General features: G+C 40.9%; 1 protein-coding gene across 1 annotated transcript in view; it reads left to right on the plus strand.

The window, feature by feature from the left end:
- The window catches only part of smad7 (SMAD family member 7), a 34,237-nt gene extending 32,175 nt beyond the window's left edge, over positions 1-2,062 (plus strand). The window contains exon 4 of the mRNA XM_088355749.1: positions 1,177-2,062. Within this exon, the coding sequence (XP_088211875.1) occupies positions 1,177-1,715 (539 nt within the window). The 3' untranslated portion in view covers positions 1,716-2,062. The remainder of the gene's footprint in view (positions 1-1,176) is intronic.
- Positions 2,063-18,208: the final 16,146 nt, after the last annotated feature.

Genomic DNA, 18,208 nt, shown 5'->3' on the forward strand with positions numbered 1-18,208 from the left:
TTGCCACACTGTGCTAATGCTATTGCTAGCATATGGTGTAGTGTGTCTTCAGCAGGTCATGCATCCAAAAAAAGCAGAGTTGGTCTAAAGAACGCTGGGTTGTTGTGGTTGCTCAGTACTAGAGACTGAAATTATGGGATGCGCTACTCCTAATTTATGTAGGGTCACCACCATCTTGGGTATTAGTACTAAGCTCAAGGACAAACCTTTTTGAAACCATTCCTAATAGTTTACTGGTTTTGTTCTATGGTTGACGTACATAAAGCCAACCAAACTTGTGCTTCAGTGTGTAATCTTGCAAAGTTTCTTTTGGGTTCAGTAGAAATTGACGACAGAATATAGAAAGCAATGCTAGCAACCAAGGAGTTGTGCGACATGGATAGAGTAATCATTTACCTTAGTTATGGAAACTATTGACCTGGCAGTTGGTCTGGTGTCTAGAGTTGAAATGCACACCACACCACACCTCACTTAGTTTTTCCATCATTGTGTGATAGACTTTGTTTGGCATTCCACCACAAGTAGGCACTATTCATACTCTTTCCGAGAAATTCAACCTATTTTCTCAAGACCAATTCTCTGTAACTTAACGTTAACACAAGCCAGAGAATCAGATGCCTGCCTTGGAGGTTCCAGTGTTATGAGGTATTATTGGATAAGCTAGACCTAGTTTGTCTAATCTAGACGTAGGGAACATTGGTTCTCATAGTGCAAGGGCCAAAAAACATTGAAAACGGGCAGGACTATTGCTCTTGGGAATAGGGTTCCTGGAGCAGGTAGACATGAAAATAGACAGGACTCTGTTCCTCGGGCAGGGGCACGTAAATAATTGTGTGTACACGTGGGTGGCTCTTGAGGTCCAATCATTCCTACCAAAGACCGAATGTCACTTCGGCCTTAATAAGCTCTTAGAACTGTTATGCTTTCATATGTTGATATGATCATAGGGCAACACCGGTTAAGGTGTAAGTAGTATATCGTTGTTGTAGTTGTTTAAGAGTTTGGGGCAGAAGGTTGGGTCGAGATTTTCCTGGTTTGGTTACCCCACTGCTCTCTCACCTTCAACTTTCCATTGTTCGGGTCTTCCAACCTAGACTTAAATGGTAAATAATGCGGTGCTTTTTGAATCTATGTCCAACTTTTAACAATTGTGTTTTTTTTCTGCCCTCTGTTTAGATTCCCTGGCCATGCAGGAGTCGGGGGAACGGTCCCACTGGTGCGTGGTGGCCTACTGGGAGGAGAAAACCCGCGTAGGGCGCCTCTACTCGGTCCAGGAGTCCTCCCTGGACATCTTCTATGATCTACCTCAGGGCAACGGCTTTTGCCTAGGCCAGCTCTGCTCGGACAACAAGTCGCAACTGGTGCAGATGGTGCGGGCCAAGATCGGCTACGGCATCCAGCTAACGCGCGAGCCCGACGGCGTGTGGGTCTACAACCGGAGCTGCTACCCCATTTTCATCAAGTCGGCCACACTGGACAACCCGGACTCGCGTACGTTGCTGGTGCACAAGGTGTTCCCCGGGTTTTCCATCAAGGCTTTTGACTACGACAAAGCCAGCAGCCTGCGGCGGCCCAACGACCACGAGTTCACGCAGCAGCCGCGAACGGGTTTCACGGTGCAGATCAGCTTCGTGAAGGGTTGGGGACAGTGCTACACGCGACAGTTCATCAGCAGCTGCCCCTGCTGGCTGGAGGTTATCTTCAACACCCGGTAGCAGCGGCCCCTCCCTCGGACACTAAGCCCCGCCCCTATCCTTTTTTTGTTTGTTTTTGTTCCAGAGGTCTAAAACGGAGAAAGTTAACGCGGAAGGAGAAACACGAGACCTCCGTGAAAAAAGTGACTCAAGAGTTAATAAATAAAGAAGCGAGAAATGTATTTTATGTTATATATAAATATATTATTAATTGTAAATACGAAGACGTTTTATATGCATCATTATTTATGTATTGTGCAATGTGTTGATGAGAAAAAAAGAAAATAAGATGCACTTTGCTTAATATAAATGCAAAACAAACAAATGCCAAAACAAAAAAATAAAAATAAAAATACTAATATCCTCTGCTTCATGTTGGTTTCTTGGAACTTGTGTCATGTTCACCATGTGAGGGACAGAAAATAGAACGGAGATCGTTTTATTTTTTTTTAAGTTTTGGTCTTGTGATTTGATTCCTTTGATCATTTTTTTTATATTCAGTTGCCAGATAAGGATTGACAGATATGCAATTATTTCGATATGTGTTGGTTATATCCTTTCTCCCCCATCGCTCAATCTCTTCCACACTTTAGCTCTCTCTCTCTGTCTCATTTCTTTGATTCTTAATCTCTGCATCTCACTCTCACCTTCTCTCTCTCCAACTGTCTATCTCTCACTTGCGTTGTCTTCCTTTTTCTCTGTTAATTTTCTTCATTCTCTCTTTCTCCCATCTCTCCCCCACATCTCCGTCTTTTTTTCTTTCTCTTTCTTGCTTTCTGTCCCCATCTAAGTCTCACCTTCTCTTTCTCTGTCTATCATTTGTCTGTCTTTTGCTTTATCTCCCTTTTCTCCGTCACTTTTCTTTCATTCTCTTGGCCTCTTTCTCCCCCCCACCTCCTCCTCTCTTGATCTTTCTCTATTTATCTACCCTCTCTCCTGGTTTTTCTCCCTCTTTCTTTGTCCATTGTCTTTCAATCTGTCCCTACCTTATCTCTCTGACCATCTTTCTACCTTTATCGCTTGCTTTCTCTCCTCTTTTCTTTATCCGTCACTTCTCTTTCATTGTCTCTCTCCTTCATCTGTCATCCCCCTCTCCTGCTTCATCTTTATCTCTTCATCCCTCCAAGTCTCTCCCTCCGTCTTTTTGTCTTTCTGCTCCTACCTCTTTCTCTCACTTCTCATTTTATCTATGTTTCTCTCTTTGCCCTTTCTTTATCTTTCTCCCCTATCTGTGAGTCTCTTTTTCTTTATTTCTCTGACACCCTGTATCCCTCAATCTCACTTCTTATTCGCTCCCCCTTCCTCTCTCTCTCGCTGTCTCTCTCTCTCTCTCTGTCTCTCTCTCTGTCTCTCTCTCTGTCTTTCTGTCTCTCTATATCTCTGCCCCTCACTCCCAAGCTCTGTCTCTTACCTCTTTCTCCCTCTATTTACCTCTCTCTCTCTCTCCCTTCTTTGCATCACTCTCTTCTCTTTCTCACTTTGCATCTCACCCCCTAACCATCCCCACAGCATTGAAATTAATTATTAAGAGTAAGTCTTATTCCTAACAAATTATCTTCTATTTTCTCATCACAACTGCTGTTGTCCCTCTTTCCCTTTGTAATGTGGCAAACTTTTTATTTACCTGACTCTTCTAAACATACCTTAACGTCAAATTACTGTCCCAACTTTTTGTTCTTTTCCACAAACGACACAAGAATGACTTACCAGGGCATTCCGTTTGACCCGATTAACTTCAAGACGTGACTAATCGACCCTTCATTGTTGAACGCGACTATTTTTGTCATCTCATCCAGAAGGCTCGTAATTCCTTCTTAAAGGGTCTCCTTGCTCGGAGTTATTTTGGCAAGGATGTCCTTGATGACCGATGACATCACTGGCAGGAAGCGGCGCCGCACATCAGGAAGCCCCCCCAAGTCAACAGACGTGCCCGTCTTCCTTGCTGGAGTTTCGGCGGCACGCCTTTGGAAACGAACGTGCCGGAATGTTTGTGATTGTGTGTGTATACTACCGTTCAAACGTTTGGGGTTGCTCAGAAATACACCCCTTACATTGCTAATGTAGGAAATTACTACTATAGGTGCAAATAACTGTTTTTAATCGTGTATATATACAGTACTTAGAGTGGGTGCATAGAGACCCAGTGTCCTAATAGTACATTTCATTTTTCAATTGTCTTTGAGGGCTAACGGATAGTCAAGTTAGCATTGCTGAAAACAGTTTAGCTGGTTAGAGAAGCTCAAACTGACCTTCCTTTGAGCTAGTCCAGTATCTGGAGCATCATATTTGTGGGTGTAATTTTACTTTAAGAATTGTCAGAAAAAGAGAACTTTTGTGTGAAAGGCTACAGTTTATTCTTGTTCTTAGACTTTAAGGCTTATCCATGCAAGGAATTGCCAAGAAACTGAAGATATCCTACATCGGTGTATTATACTCCTTCCAGAGAACAGCACATACAGGCTCCGATTAGAGTAGAGGAGCGGTAGGCCCTACTGCACAACCAAAGTAAGAGGATAATTACATAAGAGTCTTTGGTTTGAGAAAAAGACGACTTTAATTCCTTAACTAGCAGCTTTGTATACCCAAATTCTTAATAGTGGAAAATGAGAAAAAAATAGTACATGGTTTTTGTAGGAAATCTCTCTCTCTCGCTCCCTCTCTCAATATATATATTTTCTATTTCATTGATATATTCCAAATATTATCCGAGATAATACATATTGAAGAAAACCTGTCCCGTCTTTGACTTCCTGAGCTGTGACATCATCTCGAGAACAACGGCACCTGATCAACTTACTCACCATATTGGTTTACGAGTTAATTAGTCAAAGCGGATAAGTCAAATTTTGGTAGTTTTTGTGGAGAATGCCTAGGCGTTGTGTCGCAAGTGGATACAGTAATGGTACAACGAATGGAGAGCAGCCAAAATGGGGCTAACTGGCAAAAATAAAACACAGATAGCTGACAGGGCTAACTGAATGATCAATGAGAGGGGGCCGCAGCCCTGGCGGAAAAACGCGAGGCTTGCCTGCCAAAAAAACACGCAGTAAACAGTCAGGCTAACTGGGAACCAACAACAAAAAACAGCTACTGCAACAAACACAAACCCAGCCAGGAATAAACCAATGGACACGGCAGGCTAGCTGGCCGCCAATGGGAGCTTACCTGGAGCAACCAAAACTGGAAGCCTTCGGGAGCCACGATACTAATGGGAAGCTAACTGGACAATATTATACACATATATATAAAACACAAATGAAAAGCAATTGCCTATCTAAAAGGAGGTGAGGGCAAAGAAAGAACGCATGCTGTAATGGCGGAAGGTAAACTTACCTCACGCCGCTTTTGGAGGTCAAAGCACACAACTCACCAAAACAGTCACAATACCCCAGCGTCAGGATAGGCAAAGGTTCAATTTCTCCAAGCAGAAAAGAGCTGTATGCGTTAGCTGTTCACTACAATCGCCGTCTGTTTCGGAGCTGCCCTATACGTTGTGTTAAGTGGATTCACCCTTTTAAATGACTTGTGTTTATCCGATGATGTCACAGTTCTGGAGTGTATGAGCAAATTTCTCGAGTTCTTATGAAATATTTTGCAACATACCTGCGTAATTGTGGGTAGGAACACTACATGTTCTTTGCCTAATTGGAAAACAAAATTGGTCTTTTTGAGTCTCTTTAAATAGCACCTGCAAAGCCCCAGTGTCAACATCTACAGTGAAGAGGAGACTCCGAGATGCTGGCCCTCAAGGCAGAGTGGCAAAGTTAAAAGCCTGAGACGGGTCAACAAACGGAAAAGATGGGCAAAAGAACACAGACATTAACAACTCATTTGATAAGAAAATATTCCGAGTGACCCCAAAGTTTTGAACGGTAAGTGTATTTGGAGTTGTGTCTGTATGCGTTTGTGTGCGGCCATCGCCTGTCTGGGCCTCATCTCGTCCTGTCAGATGGGCGTCTGTGAAGCGGATTACTACAGTAAGCCTGCTTTACCCACTTCCAGCGTCTCCAAGGCCTACATTCGCAAGGCCTACTTTTGGCGACATTGTTTGGAGGAGTGAAAATATTCAGGGAGGTTGCGTAACCATGACAGCGTGTCAGAATATTATGATAGTTGGCGTGAATGCCGGAGATGGAGATGGGCAGTCATGTGACGGACCCCGATTCCTTAAAGTCGCAGACCTTGTAATGGACGGCGTGCCCTCGCAGCGATAATCCTTGACTACGCTAATACGGCAGAGTACAACCAAAGCACCGTGTGTATATTTGTGTGTTTTCGTGTGTGTGCATGTTGGCATATCCATGACTTCCCTACTTAATGATGTTTATCCAAGTAACATCGGCCTAACACTCGATACATTTATCAGGATACTTGTTGTTGCTGGCTGAATCCGTTTTTTTTAGCAGAGAAAATTCTTTCTTAAGGCACCCTACCTGCCAACGCGCCTGTTTTTGATTAGATTACCATTTTTCTTCTCTTAAAAATGCCAGCCAATTTTTACATTTAAACGATAACAAAAAAACTTGACTCGATAATAGTATTTCGGTCTACGGTCCAACAATTGCTTGAGATTTCCATTTTTATAAAACTTTGCCACATCCAAGTTTAAACAAGCCTTATCTGTATTTATTTTTTCTGTAGTCTGCTGTCGGTTTCTGACTTACACGTAAAAATGAAGTGCAAGTGGGATTGGAGCGTGTCCCGAATGCGGATGTGGATCTTCTGGAGCGGGAGATCGTAGTGTAGTTAGGTCAGTAGCTGGGACGGGAGATGAGAACGTGGTCGGGGTCAAAAAACGGGTCGTTAGCCGGGACGGGACATCAAAACGTGGTCGGGGTCGAAAAACGGGTCGTATTAGGAGACAAACGAGGAAATCAGGAACGGACGAGGGGAAAACGGGTGACAAAACGGGACAGATGGGAGTCAGAGTCAAAAATGCTTGCCTTGTGGTTCGCTGACGGACTGACAACAGGTGAGTGAATGGACAGAGCTTAAGTAGGACGGGAAACCAACCAGATAACCAGCATCAGCTGGCGCCAAATGAGCGGGCACAGGTGAGTTTAATGAGTAATCATGACATAATCATGTCACTTTTTAGGTTTTCTGTCATTTTTTTCAGCCATCACGTTTTTTTCAGTCTTTGCATCATCTCATTTTTAGGTTTACTATGAAATTTTTTTCTACAGTAATTTAGGATCTAGTATCAGTATTTTCACACATTCTTTTCCATTAATGCCAAAGTCCTGCTTATCTCTGAAGAGCAGGATGACACTTTACACTGAAAAACAACATTGACCAGATGATGAAATTTAACTCATGTTCTTCCATGCTCTTCCTGCTTATTGCAACCATAGAAACCAGTACTGTTTGATGTAGGGGAGTAAACCCCAAGCCAGAAAAAATGGCCTGGAGAAGGATGGGCGCCACCAGCCTGTACTTGCTAAGACACACCACAGGAAGTGGTGCCTCGATGACATTTTCTCAGCCGCATCAAGCTTTCTTAATCCACTTCCGTTTCAAATGAAACGGCTCGCCTCTTCCTTACACTTTACACCAACTATATTGAATGGATGCACGAGATATTAAACAATAAAAACGTCAAAGTTCTCAGCACACTAGCGATATAGTACACTTTGTCATGTTTACGCGAACTAGGAAGTAGAAGCCGGAGTTCTTCTTCAGGGTGGATGCTGGGTGACCTCTCACAGCGCCACACACCGGTAGTGGTGGAAAGAAGGACTACAGTACTGTCATGTACTCGGAAAAAAGTGCGCACAATCCAAAATCTAACCTACAGCAATGCCCGGATTTTTTTCGACATCCTGAAAAAAATCTTCATACCTACCCTTTTTCGTAAGTCGAATGATCGTAAGTAGGGGAGCGTCTGTATAATGACAACTTTGAGACAGTGTGTATTATTTGACCATTTGATGTCGCTGTATGGTCTTCTGCAACTGAAAATAAAAACTATAAAGCAGAAGGAAAAATACAAACCATGGATTATTCTTTTGATATTTTAAAAAATGTTAAAATACTAAATAGAACAGAAAAGGCCAAACATGACTGGAAATAAGACAACACACCCTAAAATATTATAAGGATATTTTGCACTACGGTCTTTTGTTAAAGAGTCACTTTGTTATATTTGACCACTAGATGTCCCTGTATTTTGTAGGGCAACTGAAAAGGAGTGCTACAATGCACAAGGAAGAATTGTAACATTTTAAAATGCTTTTTTAAAATTGAACATTTCAACATTCCAACTGAAATCTTCACGGACCACCCGATTAACAATACAAATCCATCAATATTAAGGGAAGCAGAAAAAGAGAGTAAATAAATAAAATAAATCAAGTAAAAGAAATAATAATTATAAAACAAGTTCTGTTATTGTAGTTTGGTCATCACAATTATTTTAAATAATTATCATTAAAGATAGAGATATGCACATTTCTTCCTTTCAGAAACATATCTTTGCATCCCTCAAAGAATTTTTACTTAGAATTTGAAATGAAATATTATAAACTCAGAGGAGATTTACCTTTTATCTACAATCCCAAAATTATCAATAGTTAGGGATTTGACAAGAGTCAGTGACCAAAATACACCATTTAACTTCTTGTTTTTTTTTTTAAACCCGGACTTTATGAGGGTTTTGGGTAACTGTAGCAGCAAGATGGCAGAGAATTATGTCAGCATCTCCCATTAGGTGAAGCGCATTGTATGTCAAATACATTCTAATTATTTGACCTACCGGTATTTAGAAATTCAGTTCGTGTGATAGTTCATGTATTTGTGCTCATTATTTCAATCAATACTGGTTCTTTTTTTGTTACTAATTCTTTTATCACTCCAAAGTGTTTATAATACATGTTGTGGTGTGTTCAGTTACTAGTTGGAGTCAAGAAATCTTGTCTAGGTGGTGTTAATGGTGGACATTCCTGGTGTCGTTTTTGTGTGAAAGTGCTTTAGGGTGCGTACTCACATGCGACCTCCAGCCCGATCTAAACATCCTCTCGATTGTTTGAACGCGGAATGTGAGTCATCCCTTAAAAGTTGATTTTTGTTTGGAGGTCTTCGGGCTGTTTTTAGATCAAGCGCTCTTGCTGCGGCCTTGCATGGGCCTGCTGTGCGTCATACGTGTAAATACAGTCCATACGTGTGTGAGAATACTCGCACACGTGCATAAGAAGCCATTTGAGAACTACATGGTACTCTCACATGTGCACAACTATATACTCTCATACACAGTCATACGTATGCACAAACACTATTATATGCTCTCATACACACTACTATACTTTGTCGCCCTTACATTATACTCTCATATTCACACTAGCAGTGTATGTGAGAGAGTACAATAGTATGTGTGAGAGTCTATTGTAGTTTTTGTAGGGGTATAGCGGAATGTGTATCATTGCACAGTAGTATGTGTGTAAAATCATAGTAGTGTATGTACGAGAGTATAGTATTACATGTAAGAGAGTACACTACAGACCATTGGTCTCCAACCTGGTGCCCACAAAGACCAGACTGCCCCCTAAGGACAGTTGAGGTGCTCGTGGACTTGTTCTGAAAATAACTCAACAGTGTTGGGTCATTCTAGCTAACTGTCAAGCAGTTTTTTAGCTATTTAGCAAGCCATCCAGCTATATTGCTGCTATGTCAACAAGACCTACAAGACCAGCGGCCTACAAAGCAGCGAAGCAGAGTGGCAAGACAGCGGCGCGACGAAGAAGCGGGCCGGGCTAACAGCTAGGCTAAAGGCTAACCCCTCGACGAAGCGGGCCGGGCTAACAGCTAGGCTAAAGGCTAACCCCTCTAACATTCGCTCTCTGGACAATAAACTGGACCATTTAACAACTGGAAGAGGCATCGAACCGCGAGATGACGAACTGCTGCGCTAAAATTCTGACGAAGACATGGTTAATCTTATCTATCCCGGCTGACGTTCAAAGAAACTGTGCGGGTCAGATGTATCGACATTTCGTTCTGTATACACGTGTACACGAATGACAATAAAGTAAATCTGAATCTGAATCTGAATATTGCATTTTTTAAAAATGCATACCAAACTGGGTGCCCCTTGCGCTAATTACTAACAAAAAGTAGATTGATGCTTGAAAAAGGTTGGAGACCCCTGTTATAGACTCTCACATACACCATTAAAATTGCTAATCTCATACAGACACGGCCATACCCATGCACAAAAGCTACTGTTGACCCTTTGCACGTGACTTTGTCTTCCCTGGCAGAATGAGAGCCATGACGGACGGAAAGAAGCACTTTGAATAAGCATTTGAGTGAAAACAAATGTCAATAACCACGACAACAAATCTCAATAACCACCACTTTTTCCGATGTTGGTTTATCGCTGTGCGGGGGGGAAAGGTTTTAAGCCCGATTTGGAATTGTATCCTTTTTGAGAAAGAAAAAGGAGGGCAATGTTTATCTGCAAATTGTACAGAGGCACTGGTGTTGTGCCAAAGCAGCCCTCAAGTATTCCAGCATCAAGATTGGGGGGATTGCTCTAAAAACGTAATACAATACAGTTACTAATTAGCTGTTGTAAAAATGTAATCAGTGATGTAATCCAAATACCCTAATATTAAAGTAATGTGACTCGATTGCTTTCGATTATTTTTTGATTACTCCAATACCAAATATGCTGATAAAAGACAAAATCAACTCAATATAAATATACTTACTAAATTCCAACCACGTATTTTAGTGTATTGAGCAAAAATGAAACTTTCTCTTCAACATGGATGATATGCTTTGTTTTGGTTCACACTAATGGCACATGAAGAATCTAATATCCTTTTAAACAAGTGTTACTTTTTAAATTTGGGATAGACTCTGGGACTTCTTATCATCCCTCTCTGCCACTCTAGTGACAGCTTTTGAAAATATAATATACACAATTCATCCATGAGTGCCTTATGTGTTTGTAACTGTAAGACAGATATGAATGAGTGCATTAAGTGAATGAATGGATGCTTGAAAGGATGCTGTGAAAGAGGGCACATGCTTCCGGGCATTAAATCGCATTCATCATATCATTTCATGTTATTTCATTTCTTCATACTTGTTTGTTGATGTTGTCTCATTAGTTGCACTTTGATTACAGGGTTCTTTTCTGTTAGTTTTTTGACGTTTTCAATTATACAGCCCTTTTTTGAAGTCAGTCACCTGGGGAGGGGTCCAAAGAGTGCTCTGTATGTGAATAAGACCACCGATAGAGAGCGGAGCGAACATAAACGAAGCTAATACATATGATGAAAAGAATAAAAAGAGTTAAAAACACTCACCGGACTTCAATATTGTCCCATGTAATGTGTAACATGTCAAGTCAAATCAAGTCATGTTTATTTGTGACACCCTTAATCACAAGGAGTCTCGAAGGGCTACACCGAACACAGACAATGGCAGACTACAGACGATCATTACACCTTCCCTTGATCTAAAACTACATGAGGGCAAGGAAAAACTCAAAAACTACTACAATACTCTGTCACATATATTACTATATTCTATCACAAATCGTACTATACTCTCAAACACACTATAATACTCTCTTATACACTGGCCAAGGGATGTAACCTGTGTGAATGAGTGAGTGTAGTAGTATATGTGAGAGAGCATTGTATTATGTGTGTGAAAGAATAGAGACATACAGAGAGTATAGTTGTATGTGTGTAAAAACATAGTAATGTGTGTTTGAGAGTATTGTAGTAAGTGTGAGGGAGTATAGTAGTGTGTGTATTGCGGCATAGTACACACACTACTATGCTGTCACACACGTACTATAATACTCTCTCTCACATATACTACCATACTCGCATACACACACTACTATACTCTCATACGCATATACTAGTATTTTCTTGCACACATGTTACTAAACTCTCATACATACACAACAATACTCTCACACACATTTAGAGTCTAGTATTATGTGTGTGTGTAGGCAGAGTTGTGTGTGTATGATCATCTAGTAGTATGAGTGAGAGAGTATAGTAGTGTGTGTATGAGAGTATAGTAGTATGTGTAAGGGTGAATAGCAGTATTTGTGCATGTGTATGATCGTAAAGTAGTACAGTAATCCCTCTGTTTTCGCGGTTAATGGGGACCAAGACCACCCGCGAAAACTGAAAATCCGCAAAGCAGCGGCGCCCCTTTAAAAATGCTTAAAAACCGTATACAGGTATACTATATACCCCCCCTGTATACAGTACACCATATAGAATACGGGTAGAGAGAGAGAGAAAGTGAAATTCATGTTATAACAAAAAAAAAAAACTGTAAAATATGTTGTATGTACACGGAATAGGACTGCGGCGAAACCACTACGAACCATTCAGTATGATTGCATTAACCGCTCTCAACCACATGCAGCTATTTCGCTTTATTTCGCTTGTTAACACTACCGGTTACATATTGAAAATAAAAACAGTGAAAATGTGATATTTGATGAGTGTTTGAGAAGCGTTTTGTGAAACAACAGTTAAAAATGGTCTGTGTTCATTTTAATGAAAGTAAAAAAGCTACCTTCTGACAATAACAACATACTTTAGCTAACGGCTTTTACAACAAATACACGAAACCACACGAAATTAGCCGTGTTTAGGTAGTACAAACAACCGCTCGCTTTTGGTATAATAAAGTCAAACTTGAGATCAAATGTGACAGAAGAGAATATACTTACGTCGCGTCGCCGAGTTCCCCCCTTGATAAACTGAGCGCCACATAAGAAAGGGGTGAGGTGGGAGGAGTTGAAGGAGGGGGGGGGATGTGCGAAGCGGCAATGACTAAGCATTGTGTCAGGGCCTCCCCCGCCCCTTCACAATAAGCTCTGAACCCGCAAAAGTGGAACCGCGAACTAGCGAGGTTGCACTGTATAAGTGAGAGAGTACAGTAGTGTGTATGTGAGTATAGCACTATGTGTGAGGGGGAGAGTAGTGTCTGTGCATGTGTATGACTGACTATATGAGAGTATAGTTGTGCATGTGTATGATCATATAGTAGTATGAGTGAGAGAGTGTCATAGTATGTGTATACGAGTATAGTATTATGTAAGGGAGAATGGTAGTGTTAGTGAGTATGACTGTGTCTATATGAAAGTATAGTTGTCATGTGTATAATGTTAATGTGAGAGTGCTCATGATGTACTTCCCTAATGGCCACTCAACACGTGTAAGAGTACTGTACATGCATGCATGGATGTCTGTGCCTATAGACTCAAATTCGAAAAGGGGGATGGTCGTGGCACAGTGGGGGTGGCACAAGACAGGCTGTCTACTCCAAGCTACTGGGGGGTTGACGAGAATTCGAGAAAAGAGATGCAGTGGGGATAAAATCTGATCATTCTTACGGTACCTGTAATGACATGCAGCGAGGTTCATGTCTGATAGTCGGATTTACGAATAAATTCTTTCCTCCTGTTCATAATTTGAGTAAAAAAACAGTTTCCTAAATTTAATTTCTAAATCTAATCTCAAATTGCTATACATGATTAAGGATTTTTGATGATTTGTTTCCCAGTCTAATACCTGTGCTAATTTTTTAAATTGTCATTGATATTTATATCAATTACTGATAATCACTGAGTGCTTAAAATTCCGACTCTCTGTTTTACCAAAAATGACAGAAATCTATTTCTTCTAAAAGCATTCATTTGTCAACATAAAAATGGCAAAGCAATAAGTGACAAAACAATATTCCTACAATTTCTGTTGCTGCATTTAAAAGGCCAAGGGAGGGCAGCCAATATTGGCAATGCCATTTTAGGTTCAGAGCTTTGGGTTAGGATTAGGGTTAGAGTTAGGGTTAGGGTTAGGTTGCCAGGACCAGAACATTTCTCTCAGTTTCATTGGGAAGAAAGGAAAGGATTGCACACACGACACGGTGATCGCTGGTCGCGGGAGGCAGGTCGCTCTGAACACGGAAGTGGCACTTCCGTGGCGAGCGATGGCGGTGTCGGAAACGGAAAAAAATGGGTTAGTAGGACAGGAGAGCAAAAACGTGGTCGGGATCAGCAACGGGTCGAAGCCGGTAAACAGACGGAAGTCAAAAACAGTAGTGAGTCAGGGTCGAAATGCTTGCCTTAGAGTAAACTGCAGTTTGCAGATGGACTGACAACAGGTGACAGATAGGAGGTGGTTTGAAAAGGGACAGAGAGCCAATCAGAGTCCGGGACAGTTGGCGCCAAAGGAGCGGGCACAGGTGAAGCTTATCAGTAATCATAGACATAGGGTTAGGCTTTTTTTTTCACTGAAAGTTATTTAGGATAATTCAAATAAGCTAGGCTCATCATTGTTGCATTCTATTCAATGCAGCTAAATTAATGACTAATATCCTTTGATGATAACAAAGTCATGGTATTAGTTGGTAAAATATTTGTTCAATATAACCACTGTATAACATACTATACTATAACAAACACCGGAGCCTCCACAGACTCTGCCGCTATGCCGCAAGTTAGATTGGCTGAGCGAAAGAAGAGCAGGGAGGGGGCGAGAATGGTGCTCTGAATCAAACGGACTGAACCATTTTAAGGCAGTTACATTATTTACTTTTTGGTTTCTTTTAACTTATTATGTTTTATGTAGCATTTTTCATCATATTTACGCGTATCAAGGTAAAGAGAGTTTTAAAAATGCTATAATTTTTTGGAGTGCCTGAGCCTCCGGGAAAGGCTCGTGATGCTTGGCAATCAGCGTCACAACCTGGTAGCTAGCCTTTGTTTCATTTTCATTTGACTCGCAGGGTCTCGTGACAAAGCGCTGTTGCACCGTTAAAACAACTTCTAGTTGCTTCACCTTTTCACAGCGTTCATTGACCTTTTTTTAGTCAGCATGTTTCGTCTGGCAGTGCCTCTTGATACTATACTCTTTGAAAACAACCACAGTCTCTTGGAAAATTAGGCAGTTGTTTCAAATTTCGATGAAAAAAGTACTCTAATTTTGGCGGCCCTCGCAGTCACGTTTCCAACATCGGAAATGGGGTGGGCGAAAATTCTCACAGAAAGCCAAGGGCATTCTGGCCAAAGGGCTACTGCCATCATCTGGTGAAATGGCGAATTTTTCTGTGTCATCATTCCTAGTGGGCGACATTTTATAAATTTTATGACAGAGGCCATGGGCCAGTAAAAATTTGATCACGGGTTGTTACTGACCCGCCCGGCCAGACGTTGGACATAGCCGCCATAGGGGATGTGTAATTGAAGCTTTAATTCCCTCTTCGGATGGTGAAGACGGTAAAAGTACATTACAATGCATTCAGATAAGGTGCCAATAACTAAAAAAAATAAACTGCATAAACTTTACATCTGTCTGCTCAAGATAGAGTTGTTGATACATCATATAAACACTTTTAGAAACTTACGGTATTGCTTTGTTAATGGAAACTTCTGACTGATCAAGATTTGATTTTTTTAATTCATTTTCTCATCTTTTGTTATGTTGACTCTTTTGATAGAAACAAATCGAATACTAAATGAGACATGATCAAAATTGAGGGGAAGATGTCAAGGCGGAAAAAGTAAGAGCGTCAATGAAAAGAAAATAAATTATATCTATTTCCTAAAATCTTCCTATTATACTGCACATGATAATGCTGATGTTTTTTTCCTAAAGTGTTCATGATTATTTCTCTTGTGTGATGATGAGACATGATTTATGCTTCATTAATTGCCTTGTTATACAAATCAGATTACGTGACATGATTAACGTGAAAAGTGTTTTGATTGTCAAGGGCACGGGAACAAATAAGTCCTGACTTTTTCCCGTCAACCATTTTTTTCCCCTTCTGTTTTGTAAATTGTCGATCAAAGCTTAAACGCATTATAACCTTGTATATGATCATCAGTGGAAAAAATGTTAAATAGCAATCAGTCAATTCTTCAACATGGATGGAGATGGATTAGACATGCAGAACCGGAAGTGACTTGGAAACCCTGAAAGGAGTCTTAATTCGCTATATTTTCCATTTTAGAGCTCGAATAAATACAACATATCTATGTAGAACACGTCTTAATCAATTTAGATCCGTTTTTAGCCTTTATTTAAAAAAAAACAGTTGCTGTAAGGGCAAAACGACATATATTTGACTTATTTCTCTTTTTTTCCTGGATTTTTTTAAATATCATTTTTCTAATCCAAAATTCAAACCTAAGTTCCTTCCTGAATGAACGCATATATAAAGCAAAGTCAAAATTGGAGTCTGCTTGTCTTCCGTTTTGTGAGCTTGACGTGAATTGCAAACGTTATTCCATTCATGTAACAGGCTTCTTGTTCAGTGCAAAGCTTTTCCCCCCGCAGGCTACTTTTGATGCTTCTATCATAATCCCGATGATATATTCCATGCATGTTTGCGTCATGTGCCATTATCGTCACCTCCTTCTTCTGTTTGCCCCTTACGTTTCTATGACTGCATGCATGTTCGGTGTTATTAGCAGGATAACTCAAGAGAAATGTCAGTGAGCACGGCCTAGCAAATGTGATGGACGGCGGCAATATCGCCACCCGACAGACGACAATATCCTTCTTCGACAAGGTTACGGGAAAAACTATGTTTTTTTTCTACTCCCCAGTGGCCTGGATCGTCAGAAGACGATTAGTATCGGGTCTGGTATCGGTGAAGAGGGGGCGATCGCTCGGCCCTCACAGTTTTGTGCGAGGTGACTTACACGTACGTGCGGATGACACCCGTTTGCCCGTAACGCCGCAACGCCTACAACAAACCTAACCGCAGGATAAACCTTGAGTTATATGTGACAAAGTCTTGGCTTGCTGGTAACATGAAACAAAATTGAATTAAACATGACCACGCTAAGAAAAACCCAACGAAATTGACAAGAGAAACTCGACTAAATAGAATAGGAAAAGACAATAAAAAAACAAGAAAAATACAATACAAGAGAAAACGAAACCAAATAAAACAATCAAATGTCACGGTTGCCATGGCACCCAATTGGTCCCCGCCGTGTGGCGCCAGGTTCTGTCACGGTTGCCACGGCGCCCAATAGGCCCTGCCCATGGACATCAGCTGAAACGTGTTGACAGATTGCGCCCTGACTATTTAAACGCTGTCTTGTGAGTCGCCTGGTGTCGGAGCTTCTGCGAAACTCCTGCTAAACTCTGTTAGGATAGGTCAAGCCCTGTGAATCCCCGTTTTCCCTGTGTTTTTTGCTCTTGTTTTGCCAAGCCATGTGAATCTCTGTTTTTGCCTGTGTTTTGCTCCTGTTTTGTTCTTGCTATGATTTGTTTGATTTTAACCACTTCCTCGTTCCGATCGATCTACTTCCGCGACCAACGATCCCCGGATCGAATGTGCGCTCATTCCTCTTCTCCCCAATAAACTGTGAGTAAGTAATGTTACGCGAGTGGGTTCTGCTTCCTGTTTCCTGTCCTGGTCCTGTCATCGACAGGAAAATTAAATACAATTGAATACAAAAAAAAGCTATAAATAAAGCAAAACAAGAGGATATAAAATAAAACAAAACAACAAATATCAAGTATAAAAAGCAAACGTGAAAAATCAAAACCTCCAAAAAACCAACAAAACAACAAAAATAAAACAAACCAATCAACAAAAACAGATACTAGTAAAAATAAACTGCATCTATTCCTACCTCACAGACCACAATTTCTCAGTCAGTATGGATGCATGTTCCTCCATAACCCAAGAAGTTAAATGTGGAGTTCCCCAAGGATCAGTTTTAGGCCCGGTACAATCTTGGTAGGGTGTAGTTCAATGACTGAAAATCCTGAGCCCACATAGTGCCATCCCTATCGGTGTGGATAAGCCTCCTTCAGGTCAATTTCCTCTTATGGTTAGTCTGTGCTTTGCCATAATTATATTTTATTTCAATTGCTATTTGTTTTATTTTTATTGTATTATAACCATTGTGTGTCTGTTTATCAGATGTTTTGGGTTGTTGGATGGGGATAAACAAGTGGATTGTATTATTTTATTGTACGCAGAATGTGTTTACACAGCACTTTAGTGGCAATGCAAAGTGCTTTACAATTAAATTTCAAAAGCTTGCGTACTAACATAGCCGAGAAACTCCATATCCATTTTGTCTTTTGTCTGCAAACCACTCGAATATTTCTATCTCAATTTCTGGGGAATGTCCAAGACGTTTTCTTTTTTCCCCAGTAAATGTTGTAAATCACATGTGAATTTAAAAAGTAGAGGCTTAACGTTGTAACGTTATCAATAACGTGTTACAGTACATGTTTGCTTTGTAACGCGTTACTCCCAACGCTGCTTATTATGGGGGCAATTTCACTTAGGTGTGTGCTCACGTTGCGAGCGTTTTTAGAAATTGATGGCTGAGTGTGGGTAATTTTTTTATTTTGTTCTGGCGGATTGCAGTACAGTAAACGGAAACCGAGGATTGCTAACACGGACTAATCAGGACGGGTCTTCAAGGGGTAACCAGATAGCAGCTGGCCCACTTCAGAGGAACAGGAAAAGCACAGCGTGGATTCACCACCTCCCCAAGG

This window comes from Urocampus carinirostris, chromosome 16 (genome assembly GCF_059441175.1).
Source record: "Urocampus carinirostris isolate Australia breed hairy pipefish chromosome 16, RoL_Ucar_1.0, whole genome shotgun sequence".
Lineage (NCBI taxonomy): Eukaryota > Metazoa > Chordata > Actinopteri > Syngnathiformes > Syngnathidae > Urocampus > Urocampus carinirostris.